The sequence below is a fragment of the Phocoena sinus genome, chromosome 4 (assembly GCF_008692025.1).
Source record: "Phocoena sinus isolate mPhoSin1 chromosome 4, mPhoSin1.pri, whole genome shotgun sequence".
Lineage (NCBI taxonomy): Eukaryota > Metazoa > Chordata > Mammalia > Artiodactyla > Phocoenidae > Phocoena > Phocoena sinus.
Genome location: NC_045766.1, coordinates 98,857,932 through 98,871,307, shown reverse-complemented (window position 1 = coordinate 98,871,307; position 13,376 = coordinate 98,857,932). Strand labels below are relative to the sequence as shown.

The 13,376-nt window shown below is 39.4% G+C and overlaps 1 protein-coding gene across 4 annotated transcripts; it reads right to left on the bottom strand.

The window, feature by feature from the left end:
- Positions 1–234: 234 nt before the first annotated feature.
- On the bottom strand, positions 235–8,954 carry CLDND1 (claudin domain containing 1). Of its 4 annotated transcripts, none has more exons than XM_032631368.1 (6): positions 8,822–8,920; positions 7,659–7,709; positions 7,124–7,433; positions 4,526–4,636; positions 2,968–3,105; positions 235–2,816 (listed from the first exon to the last, which is right to left on the bottom strand). In XM_032631368.1, exons 3-6 carry the CDS (start codon positions 7,413–7,415, stop codon positions 2,596–2,598), a joined length of 762 nt encoding a protein of 253 aa, XP_032487259.1. In that variant the 5' UTR covers positions 7,416–7,433; positions 7,659–7,709; positions 8,822–8,920; the 3' UTR covers positions 235–2,595. The 4 variants fall into 4 exon arrangements, with proteins under 4 accessions (XP_032487259.1, XP_032487261.1, XP_032487257.1 ...); XM_032631370.1 differs by having other exon boundaries at positions 7,124–7,428; positions 8,822–8,898; XM_032631366.1 differs by having other exon boundaries at positions 7,659–7,702; positions 8,822–8,883.
- Positions 8,955–13,376: the final 4,422 nt, after the last annotated feature.

Below are 13,376 nucleotides of genomic sequence, written 5' to 3'. Positions count from 1 at the left end.
CTAAATTGATTTGTTGTATGGTCAACTCCTTCTCACTGGGGTCACCAATCAGTTCACCTGTGACTTAACTCTATCCATTGCCTCCGCCCCCCCAACACACACACACACACACACACACACACACACACACACACACACACACCCCAATACTTAGACCAGGTAAAACTTTTAACACATTACAATTAAATTCCCGAGACCCTAGTATATTATGACCTAGACAGCAGGCACACAATATTAATTGAACAAATAAATTCTGCCTTTTTTATTGTATTAACTTTTACTGTGTTTATGGCTATCCTTAAGAAATTTTCTAAAATGAGTCTTTGCTAAAAAGGATATAGAAGACATTTATTCACATCATGAAATGAGATCAGGAACCAAAAAATTAAGATCTTAAAACATGTTTCTTAAGTTGCCATAAAACTCACATTCTGAAAAATCTGAAAATTATTTTTTTACACTTCGGGGGTTGCTTTCAAAGATTATGTGAAAAGAGAATAGCACTTTCCTTGCCACTGATTTTATGTATTAATCAAAAATGGTCAAATGTCAGTAATTTCATATGGTTCTACTTGACTAGAATCATTAGACAGATGAAAAACCGTAATATTTACACATCAAGTGAAACAATGCAAGCCTCTGTATTCCAAAAAATCTTTGCAGGAGAGAATGACCTCAGCTACTCTGAAATGTGCTTAAACAACACATACTCAGCACCAGGGCTTATGGTGCTAGCTTTCCATATTTAAGGGTGCTACTGGTGAGGCTCAAAAGTCAGATCCTGACTAAGCTTCCTCAATGCACACTAAACACGGGTGTTAGAGTAAGTCACATGTAATTCTGGGGTGATAAGAGGCAGGGATAAAATAAATAACTTCCAAATCCAAAAATGTCATGTTGGTCAATAATTTTAAAATCTCATTCCCCAAAGTGTGCTGTGTTTTGTTCACTTAGCTTTTCTACCTTCCACAAAAGGTGCTGAAAGGCAATGAAACTTCAAGAGTTAGGAGGAGGTAGAAAACTGAGTAACTAGCCATTTCACAGGCAATAATCGGCTGCAGAGTAATACTGGCTTTGTTGTAAGTCAGAAGCCCACTTGATTAATACACAACATAAACACCCACAGCCATTAAATGACTTTATGAAAAACTAGCCATGTTAAGTATGATACACAATGATCACAAAACTACTTTGAAAACATGCTTTAAAACGCTGAAGCATAAGAAATAGTCTCTTATTTTCTAATGGGAGCAAGGGGTTCCCACATTTTCTGGATGATAAAACAGAGACCCAAACACTGGACATAAAGTAGGCCTATAGAGCAACAATGCATTTCCCACAGAAAATCACAAAATCCTCATTCAGAATCCTGTACTTCTTTATCCTAAGGTACTGAGATTTAATCAACTCAGACACTATACACAATTCTGAGTCTCTTCTCATTTTTTTATTTTTTAAAAAAAGACAGATCTAGGATTTTGTAAGAAATTATTACTAAGTTACATTTTTTTAAAATCTGTCAAGTACTACAGTAATGGAATAAATAAATAAGATTTTTTAAAGTTCAATGTTTACAGACATATTTATAAAAAAATGACTGAATTAGAAGACATTAAATAATGTTGATACACACCAGGAAGGGATTAGGCAAGGAAAGGCACATCATTTCACCACAAGAAATAAAGACCATAGTTGGAAGTTAATGACCAGCCAAAGCTTTAGATCTTGTGGTAGTTTTCCTAGCTCCAGAGGGTCATTATGCTGTAACCTTCTTTATGGTACTTAGCTGAAATAAACGTATGGCAGTTGGAGAATTTTACTCTGTGACCCCAACGTAGTGTTTAAAAAAAGCACTCTTTTAGTAAGTCTGGTGTGTGAGGAGGGAAGGAACAAAAATCCAAAACAGTCTGGCGATACTAAAAATCCTATTGACGTATTAAGGAGAGTTTTTTTTAAAAAGTAAAATAAGGTTAATCCCCTTCTCTGGCTGAACTGGAATTCTTGCAGTTACAAAGTTAAAATTCCACGTAAACACTTCCTTTCTTGTAAACAGACACAGTACAGATAAACAACTGAAGATATTTCACCTCAGATGAAGTTATATGCCAATATTTAGAGAAAAAGATCTTAGATAATTTCCTTATTTTAGATAGCCTAAGTCCTTGAAAATAGCCTGGCTGACTGGCTATCTACAACAGCAAAGTGAACGTAAGTTTTGACAATGATTGTTTCCCAAACAAACTAGAGTTTCCAGTTAAACAGATACTTTATCCAACAGACCTCAGCAGAACTTGCTTTGGGTCAGCCTCCTACTACCAATTTTCTTTCACAAATTTGTGCCAAGAGTTTACCCAATTTTTTTGTCTGGACTCTGAACCTAGATTAGTTTGACTGAAAGATGGAATCACTCAGGTTCCATATAAATTTTAGTGGTATTAAGAAACAACTGTCTGTGTGAATAAATAAAATGGATTTTCAGGATAAAATGAAAATTTAAAAAAGAGTTAAATTAAAAACAACTGGGGGGCAGATAAGGGAAAATATTAATATCAAAAAATCATAAAAATGGCAATTGTAAAGCAGGCAGCTTCCCACTCATGCCACACGATATGCCTTCATTAAGGTGTACTCTTTCCGGTTGGTATGAGCGGCCCAGATGAAGAGAGCAGAAGCCATGAACTGTAAGGGAGCTGAGACACAAGCCAGGCAGAAGGACCATCCAAATTCGCCAGACACATTCTCAGGCAGCTCTAGTTTCTGGTGGAGTAGTTCGATTCCAGCAACGTAACAGCTCACTGAGCCCAGTGTACACAGACCTTGGAGGAAAATTTAGAAAAAAACAAAAACAAAAAAACATAGCTAGATAAGATCATGGTAAGAGCTTTCCAGGCAACACAACAGGGCAGTAATATGGGATCCCTAAGGAGACAAGAAGTAGGTAAAACTAAGTGTGATGACAAGACCCACCTGCAAGGAGATGGAGAATGCCTGTGGCAATGGTGGGGTACAAGCTTCGGCAGATACAAGCACAAAGTCCAATCAAAGCCCCAAAGCACATCAAACCTAGACTAACAAAAGGTAAAAGGAACTGGCAACGCCAAAGATCTGATTTTAAAAAAGAGAGAGAGAAAAAAGAAATGTTACCATGATTTCAGTTTTCTCATAATGGCAATTTCTTTCATATTCTAATTAGAACTTTTCTCAAAAAGTGAGAATAAAGTATGCTAACATTGAGGTTTTTTCCTAAAGCACATTATTCAAAACAATGCTAACTTTCTCCTGATAAAAGTAAAAGGACACTAACAATTAACTGTTACTGAGGGCTTCCTGTGTGTCAGGCACTGTTCTATACATGCTTTGTGTATTAAACCCCCAAAATCTCTATGAAGTAGGTACTATTACTATAATCTCCATATTATAAATGAGGAAACTGAAACAGGAGGTATAAATAACTTGTACAAGGTAACACAATAAGTGGTAGAACCAGATTTGAAGCAAAACATTCTGGCTCTACATACAAACAAATTTAAGTCCTCATAGGATCTTAAGACAGGAATAACAAGCAAATGAATAGAGATTATAAAAGACCTGTTAAACAAATATACATAAAGCACAAAGCAGAGGATCTGGTATATACCAAGCACTCAATAAATCACAGTTTTAATTATCATAAATTCCCTCAACAACATGGGAAAAAAAGCTGATGACTTTACAAAGCATCCCATTACATTTTCAAATTATTTTAATTATTATCAATGTAGTAACATCAACTTCAAACCAAACTTTACCTTTTAGTGCTAGTTTTACTTTCTGGAACTATATAAAAGTCTTTTCTCTAACTTCCCTTCAAACTCTGTTAGTAATAAACTTCTTCCTATGCATTTACAATGCAAAATTGAATACTTGTCATTTATTCAATGTTCCTTCTCATGACGTGGTCATTCTTCCAGGCAAGCTCCAGTAACCCTCTATATAGCCTAGAAACTAGGTCCAAATATGAAGACAGCATTTCCTAGGCCGCCTGACCATCAAGGAGTAGAATGCTCGTAATAATTATTTTCATTTGTTTTTGACATCTACACCTTGGTTACTACCACCTAAGACTGGATCAGTACTTCAGCAGGCCTGATACTTGTTGACTCATATAAAGCCTGCAGTCAACTTTTTTCACATATCCCGATCTGAACTCAGATAAATGAAGTGTTTAACTTAAATATAAAAATGTATCATTTATCCCTGTTAAACTTCCTCTTTAAATGGGCCCATTAATAACATCTTTTGGATGGTCTGGATTCTGTCACCCAATGTATTAGCTGCTCAACTTCATAGTTGTGATTTGGTAAGTATGTATCTAACTTCTAAAATGTGTTATCAACAGAACAGAGTTTGTTGGGATAATGTTAAAGACCTTATTTCAAGTTGACACAATGTACAATGTCATCCTGTTCCAAAAAGAGTTCAACGAAAGGGAAATAAAATTATTTTCTTTTTTTCCCAATTGTCTTGCTGCGTTCAAACTACTCACAGGTCCGAAGCAGATCGATCCCACTATTGTGGTTTCCAGGATCAACAAATTTCTCCTCGAACTGCTCATTTAGCGTGAAACTGATACATTTTGTGACCATATCAAATGACTCTGGAACGAGAATAACAATGATTGCTTGTTGTTTTAATTTTAAACATTTAACAAAAATCTCTTTTAGTAATTATTCTCTGAAATAAAAAGTGATATGGAAAAATGTTCTCAGGGGAGACAGCAACCTCTTTGGTCCTGAGTGACACACAGGCTTCACCAATGCCCAAAGGACCAACGGTTCTCAGCAGCAGGCTTAAGACATGGGTTCAGGGAGGAGCAGTAAAATGAATTAGAATAGGTAGTAAGAAGACTAGGAAGAAGCAGTGGACAAAGAAACTTTGATCTTCTCCCCCAAACCTACTCCATCAGCCATGTTCCCCATTTCAGGTAATGACAATTCCATTCTTCTTGTTCCTCAGACCAGAAACTTTATAGTCATTCTTGCCCATATGCAATTCCATCAGGAAATCCCAGAGGCTCTACCTTCAAAATATATCCAGAATCAGGCACTGCTCAGTACTACCATCCTGGTCTTGAGTCATAATCATCTCTCACCTGAATTGGTGCAATAGCCTCCTAAGTCTCCTGGCTTCTGTCTTGGCCAGCCACCTGTCTGTTTTCAGCACATCTTCCTAGGTGACCAGATTATCTTTCCTCTGCACAAAGCTCCCCAGTGGCTCCATCACACTCAGAGTAAAAACCAAAGCCCTCGTCACACCTAGAGAATCCTGCGTGATTTGCCCTACTCCCTCTCCCAGGATGTGTCTCTGACACATACCCAACTCTTCCCCCAGCCCCCTCCTTCCAGCCCAGGGAATTCCTTGCTGGTTCTGGAATACTTCAAGCATGCTCCCACCACAGGGCCCTTGCAGTTGTTCCTTCCAACCTAAATGATTCTCCCTGCCTCCACAACTACCCATATGGTCAACTCCTTCACCTTTATCAAGTCTTTCCTCAAGTGGTATTTTCCTGTTGCAGCGTATCTTGCCTTTATTATTCCATAGCATAACTTATGCCCACAAACATCCCCTTCCCTATGTATTTCCAAACCCCCTTTATTGTGCTGTATTTTTCATAGCACATGTCATCTTCTACTATCTTATTACTTATTCTGTTTATACTATTATACTTATTGTTTATTGCCTGTCAGTCCTTATCAGAATGTTAGCTCCCCTCGGGGGCTTCCCTGATAGCGCAGTGGTTGAGAATCTGCCTGCCAATTCAGGGGACACGGGTTCGAGCCCTGGTCTGGAAAGATCCCACATGTCGCGGAGCAACTGGGCCCGTGAGCCACACCTACTGAGCCTGCGCGTCTGGAGCCTGTGCTCCGCAACAAGAGAGGCCGCGACAGTGAGAGGCCCGCGCACTGTGATGAAGAGTGGCCCCTGCTCGCCGCAACTAGAGAAAGCCCTCGCACAGAAACGAAGACCCAACACAGCCAAAAATTAATTAATTAATTAATTAATTAAATTAAAAAAAAAGCAGCAGAGCAATAGTGTTAACTGGAGCTTTAAAAAAAGAATATTAGCTCCCCAGGAGTAGGGATTTTTATTTGTTTTTTCCCCTAATGTACTCCAAGATCCTAGGCCGTGGAACATGAAAGAATGCACTAATATTTGTTGACTGAATAATAAACGATTGCTAAGATTCAAATATCAAGTGCTCCTATGCTTTCATAAATAGAATTGAACATTTTAAATAAAATTCAACCAACTTTCACCTCTTTCCAAACTACTTTCTTTTTTCCATACAAAATCACAACTATCAGCCTTCCGATGTATGGTAACTCAAGCCTGTTGTGCTGTGATTTGAATATAGTGCTTCCCACCAAGAGCCCAACAGAAGTAGGCATAAACAGAAACAATTATAAAGCTGTTCCTTACAGAGAACTCTAAAGCTTCCATCTTAATAACTGGAAATTAAAAATTTTAAATGTTAAGAATGCTTACAAAATAAACCTGAGAGGCAGTTTCTTAGATTTTTTTTTTTTTTTTTACTTCTGTAATGGATATTTTTAACCTAAAAACTCCATCAAGATTGTTGTAAAACAGTCTCAAATATGCAGACTTAAACACAGAACTGGTGGAATTATACCCTCTAAGATTTAGTGGGCAAATGATAATATCAACTAAAACACAGCTACATATAAAATGACTATCAATTCATATGTGTTGACTTCATTTTGGATACTAGTTCTTTTTACCAGTCACTAAGTATTTGAAATCTTCCAGTGTTCTTTTCCAATTATTTTCTCATGACATGTGAGTTTAATACAAATATTTTAATGAGTGGGTAAATAAGTACAAAGATTTACAATGATTTTCCCAAGATAAGGACAGTTACTCATCCAACCAATATTAATGAGTATGATGGTAATTCATGGAAGCTGGGGAGGGAAGTGACGGGGAGAAAAGAAATACATAAGATTTCTTTTTTTGGGGAGAGAAAGAACCCACAAACCTGCTTATACATAACTGGGCCATCATCACATCACTTTCTCTATTATAGAGTAGGTAAAGGAGACAAAACTTAAAATAAGAGAAATACCTGTCCTTTCTGGTGGACTATACCAGTATGTGTTTTGGGGTATAGTGATACACCGTCTCCACAATCCCACTGTGCCGTTATTTCGGAAAAGTGCATCATTATAAGTCTTTTCATCTGCCTCATCACTAGCAAAGTCAGTCCAGATACTTTTGTTCAAATCGCTGGAATTTTCTTGAACTGGACTTCGATACTCATACCAGAAGTCTGTGCCAATTGAGGCCGCCATGTAGATGGTAGAAATGAGGCTAAGCACACAAGCAATTACAAATGCTGTAGCAAAACGGTTATCCATTCTGGCATTCAGACTGCTCTGTTTAAAAGTTGAAGAAAGAACAAAAGTTAGACTTCAAGGACAAACACAGATTTTGAAAGGAATTATGTCAAAATCACCCTTTACCCTATTCCCCCTCCCAAGGCTCTTTAAAGTAATGTATAATCATTAATGAATTTAAAAAAAAAAAGGAAGCAAGCATTTTTTAATTAAGTTCAAAACAAAACTCATTATCACAAAAGTACTTATTGAATGCTCACATACCCAGGATGCTACGGAGACAGAGGTCTTGTTCTCTAGTCTATCACCTGCACACTAAAACAGACAACACTGAAATGGACATACACATTACAGATACAAACAATAGACATGCCCAGAGTCAGCAATGTACCTTGCATACATTTTTAATGACAGACTGCAGAGCATTAAGTGTTCTGGGTCTGAGTGTGAAAAAAGCATAGGAAAAGGAAGCAGAGGAAATCGGCTCCTCCCAGTTTCCTCTGCATAGGGAAACCTTCTAAAACAAGGTTACGAGTAAGGAGCTATTTAAAAGACAGGTGAAAATGTTTGTTAACCCAGAAAGAAAGGTTGTTCCAGGCGCACGGCATAGCAAAGAGAATAACAACATATAATAATGCTAGATTCTAATCTGCCCCTAATCCATTAAAGCTAAGCCAAGCTCTTTTACGCTGCCAAAGTCTTCACTCCTATCTACTCTACCCATTCCTTATACTTCTGAACCTCCTCATCTGCAAACTAAATGATCCCTCCTCAGTCAGAAAGAAAACTCTGGATTAGGTAAATATTAACACTCCCAAGGCGTGGACAGGGCTCACTGGCAGTAGTAAATGGCCGCAGTAAAATGACTCAAGGCGGATCAAGCTTAGTCAAATACTGCAAGTATATACCATGACCGCGCCAAACACCTTAAAAAGGAGCACGAAAACGGGCTCGCAAACTGGAGTTGCTGAGTTTGGGAAATGGCAAGTGACTCAGGAGAGATCAGAGCAATTACAATAATTAACGATAACTCCAGAAGTTGGGTTTGTATTTTTATTCTTTTTAATCCTTTTTCCTCCCGGTGGCTCTCAAATGACCTTAAAAGGTCCCGAACACCGGGAGCGGCGTTTCGCCCAGGCCGGACGCCTGGCTCTGTCACCTCGCGCGGCGCACCCTGGGGTCGGGGGTGGTCGAGACCAGGCGGAGCTGCGGCGGGGCAGCCCTCCGCGGTCCCCGGCCAGGGGCCTCAGGTACCCGAGCAGGCCCCTCCCCGGACCACTCGGCCAAGGGAAAAGCCCCGCCCCAGGCCCCCGCGCAGAACCCGCACAGCCCCGGCCGCGCCCGGGGATGGGGCCCCTCTTCAAACGGATGGAAACACCGAACGGCTACGCGACCCCCGCCCGGCGACGTCGGCCCCGCTCACTCACCGCCCATCCTCCTGCTCCTCCAGCTTCACCCTCAAGCTCAAACCACAGCACCCTACTCTCCCCGCGCCTTCTCTGACGCACTTCCCTGCAGAGCCCGCCCCCTCCATAACTCCTGCGCCTCCGCCTCCTCCCCGAGCCCGGCCTGGCCCCGGCGCCGAGGGGGCTTGTGGGAGTTGTAGGAGGGACAGAGGAAAAGCTGCGAGAGGCGGTGGACGGCATTCTCGGTGCCGCGCGGCGCATTGTGGGAGATGTAGTTCCGCTCCCTAGGTGAGCAAAAGCGAAGTCTGAGCAGATGGATTCTTAATATTTTACTAAGGAAGGGACGAAGGTCCGCCGAGTAAGGCGACCTATTTCCGGTCACTACTAGTCATTAATTGTGACGAATATGACTCAGATTTTTCCAGTCCTGTGCTGTCCCTACCACCACCCTGCTTATGAACAGCAATGTGATTGTACTTTTAAAATATTAACGCATTGATTTTCTCTCCCACAACCTCACTCCCATTGCAGCAGATAGTCTTTCTGGTTTTACTGTTTACGTTTAGACTAAGAAGGATGTAACCTGACAGAAGGTATCCAGCTAGAATGTAATGACATTCTTCGGGTTTCAGATAGTTTTTGTTTGTGGCTGCTTTCTCTTTGTGGCAAGTGATATTAGTTTTCTCTTTATTGCAGTCAATAAAAATAAAATAAATTACAAAATAATAATTTATTTTTAAAATAAATTACAATTTGTTGAAGAAAAATATTAAAATAAATTAATTTTAAAATAAATTACAATTTGTTGAAGAAAAATATTAAGTTAATACTGAGGGTCCCAGATATGTCAAAAAAGTGAATAAAGAAATTTATGTAGTATGAAAAAGACTGAAATTTGGAGAATATTGCCTTAAGCAGATAAGGTCATGGACAACCTCAGAGATTGCAGATGACTGTATGGCACAGAGGCAACAAAATGATTCTAAGCCTTCAAGTACTGCATAGAAATCCACAGGCAGGAAGCAGGGACATCTTTTTAGTGATGTGTGTGGACTCATGAATGTGCTCTGAGACCAGCAAATGACAGGTTTCTCAACAGATACCTACAGAGGCAGCCAACTGAAGGAACAGAGGGGCTCTCAAACCCTTCCTCGTCCCCCAAATGCCTTAGAATTTGGCCACAGCACAGGAGAAAGGTGGGAGGCCCAAGTGGATACTAAATTCCTACCCCCCTGACAGACTGAAGGCATATCATTTGTTTCTCTACTTTTAGCTATAGTTCTTTTGCCTGAATGGCTGAACTGATATTCACATCCAGTACCTAATTAAAATAAAGTAATAGCCGAATATAATATTCAAATATGACTGAATTTTCATGTAGAATATCTGGTCATAGGAGAAGTTTGTCAGAGACACCAACTAGAGAAAATGGAGGAGGTGCCCAGGCAAATTGTTAATATGCAGTAAGACTCCTCAATGCGTGTATTCACCAGGAAATGTTTTCATCCATTGGCTTCATTAGAAATCCCCTACCTTCTCTCTCCAGTGGAGTGGAACTATCTCTCCAGTGAAGTGACATGGTAAATAAAACCAGGTTAAAGAGAAGTTTAAAAAAGGAAGAGGAAGACAGCACCTCAGTTCACAAACAAGGGAACTGAGCCCAGGGAATAACTGACTTCAAGCTTGAATACTGGGGCGAGCTGACTAGCTTTGTGACGTTAGACAATTTACTTAGCCTCTTTTAAGTCTCAGTTTACTTTTCTCTTAATTATGATGTTGACAGTAGCACCTATCCTGCGTGATCATTGTAAGGATTAAATGAGAAAATACACATAAAATACCCAGCCCAGAGCCTGGAGCGTAGTAAGCAATTGTTAAATTATTAGTGTTTGCAAATATTTGTTCAACACCTGTAATCTTTGAGTAGGATCAGTACTGTATAAACACCTTTTTAAAGCTCTTAATTCCCCTGGAGGCTGGAAGTAAGCCATTTATCTTGGTCCCTGCTCACATGAGGAGGTTTATGAACCTCTGGACTAACTGCCAAATGACTAGGAAAGACTTTCCAGGACCAGATTTCAGGCATCCTTACCTCCGCTCAGGAGATTCCCAGGCTGGGCTCATAGCATACGTAAGTCCTCATGATTCAGAAGATGGATGTTCCTGGGGAGACCTGCAAACAACGATGACACTTCCATCCATTAAGTCTGCAGAATGCCTAGGAAACGCACAAGACACATTTCAATCAGCAATTTGGTATGGACCTGGAAGTGTCTGCATGCTTGAGGTTGTGACCATCCGGCCCACTCAGCCCAGAGGACGTGAACCATCTCGTCATACCCAGTACCACTAAGCACACAATGGTATTTCTGATTTATCTCTACATCTTGGGTGTTTCTGTCTTCTATTTGTGCAGCTGGTCGTGTGGATAGGCAAAATAAATCCTTAATGAATTAATGGAGTTAAATGTCTGTTTCCATTTCTTACTGCACTGTTTGGGAAACAGTAGCTGCCTGACATATTTTCACAAATATTAAAGATGATTTAGTACAACCAAATACAGATTACAAAATTTAGATTTAAAGGCAAAGTTGAACTAGACCTCTGGCTTAATTTGTTAAGGATGGTTCTAGTTTCAGCAAGAAGGTGTTATAATTACACTATACTTTAAATAAACCAAATAACTGAAAATCTAGATATGCAGGTATTATAACTTGTTTATATTATGTGCTTACAAAACAACTCTTTATGCAAGAATTCCCTTCAATACCAAATTCCCTAATATATTTACATATTATTTTTAATTGTACTTTTTTTAGAAATTAAAAATTATGTTTAGCAAGATATATCTACATTATATTTTTCTCATATAGCTTTGTTTTTGTTTTGTTTTGTTTTGTTTGCGGTATCTACGTTATATTTTTCTCATATAGCTTTGTTTTTGTTTTGTTTTGTTTTGTTTTGTTTGCGGTACGCAGGCCTCTCACTGCTGTGGCCTCCCCCGCCGTGGAGCACAGGTTCCAGACGTGCAGGCCCAGTGGCCATGGCCCACGGGCCCAGCCGCTCCGCGGCACGTGGGATCCTCCCGGACCGGGACACGAACCTGTGACCCCTGCATCGGCAGGCAGACTCTCAACCACTGCGCCACCAGGGAAGCCCCAAAGTGATTCTTAAACACACTAAAGTTTAGAGTCCCTGTTCTAATTTATACATCTTAACCAACTTTATACATTATGCTTTGTTATTATTTTGGCTAACTTTTAAAAAAGTTTAAAAATCACCTCTAAATTTGAACTTCTTAGAAGTCTTCTGGCCTGGATCTCAGAAATTTTTAGGAATTAATTTAGACTTCTGAACCCTCTCTTATTCTGTGTCCCAATTCCTGAGATACGTTCAGAATTGGCTGAAATGTTGAAAATGAGGAGAGAGTAAGTTTTTGTCCACTGAGGCACCTGCTCAAGTGGATATACTATCATCATTCAGCCAAAGCTGTGACTACAAGCCCCTGCTGCACAGGTGGATTGAAGGTTTTGTGTGAATACAGCCACCCCAACTAGCACTATGATATATTACTTCTTTTTTTTCTCTATCAACCACTCTCACCCCATATTAGAAAGGATTCATTAGATTAGGTAGCAGATAGCACAGCAGAAAGAAACCTCTGTTCGTACATGGTCTACTGATATGTCCCAGAATAAAAGGCAAAGATCATGAAGCAAACTATATGTTTTTCATAAATCTTATCAATCAGAGTGATTATATATTCATTTGTTAGAAACACTCTTACTTGAGTATCATAACATGTATAACCATTTAAATAGTCCAGTTTGAGAGCTCTGTTTATAGTCTAAGAGTTAGTGATTTTTTTTTTATTCTGACAGTAACTTGGAGAGTTTAGTGCAATATATCATGCCAAATTAAGTGGAACCTATTTGCTATTATCAGTGTTCTCCCCCACTTTATTTGTTGGATTATTTCCCTTGGTACCTCATATTTATGTAAACAGCAGTGATATTAGTATTTTAGGCACACTTCAGGCTTCTTCATAATAGTTGATTTCATCTGGATTTAGGTGGTGTACAGCAAAAATTGTATTTATTTATATTGGTGTCCCTCATACCCAGCACAGTGTCTGGCATACAATAGGTGGTCAGTGTACCCAGCACAGTGTCTGGCATACAATAGGTGATCAATAAATGTTTGTAGATCTGGACTGAATTATGCTTGAGTTTTGAGCCATTTGCAATGAATAAGGACTTTTCACAAACTTCTCCAACAGCTTCTATTTTCCATGATTACTGTTTTTTTTGAAACAGCAAAGGTCTGAGTTGCTGCATCTTTTCTAATCAGAATGTATATAGCCTTCCTCCTTTTTCTTTGTCCATCTGCATTTCCCACTATCTCTGTCTTCTTGCATATTGCCTTGGCTGGAGGTGTAGGATACATGAATTACCCAACAAAACTTTAATGCTGTGGACCTATGACAACCATATTTCAGAGCTACATTATTCTTCTTCCAGCAGAAGTATAAGTCGTAAAATTTTAGAGATTTAAATGACATTAGCGATCATCTAGT

What these genes read in the sequence shown, in the direction of transcription:
- CLDND1 (XM_032631366.1), bottom strand. An exon ending in CTGTCTCCGTAGCATCCTGG is followed by an intron (nt 7,434 to 7,658) that starts GTATGTGAGCAT and finishes ACTTTTAAACAG; the next exon opens with AGCAGTCTGAATGCCAGAAT. An exon ending in CATTCTCCATCTCCTTGCAG is followed by an intron (nt 2,817 to 2,967) that starts GTGGGTCTTGTC and finishes TTTTCCTCCAAG; the next exon opens with GTCTGTGTACACTGGGCTCA.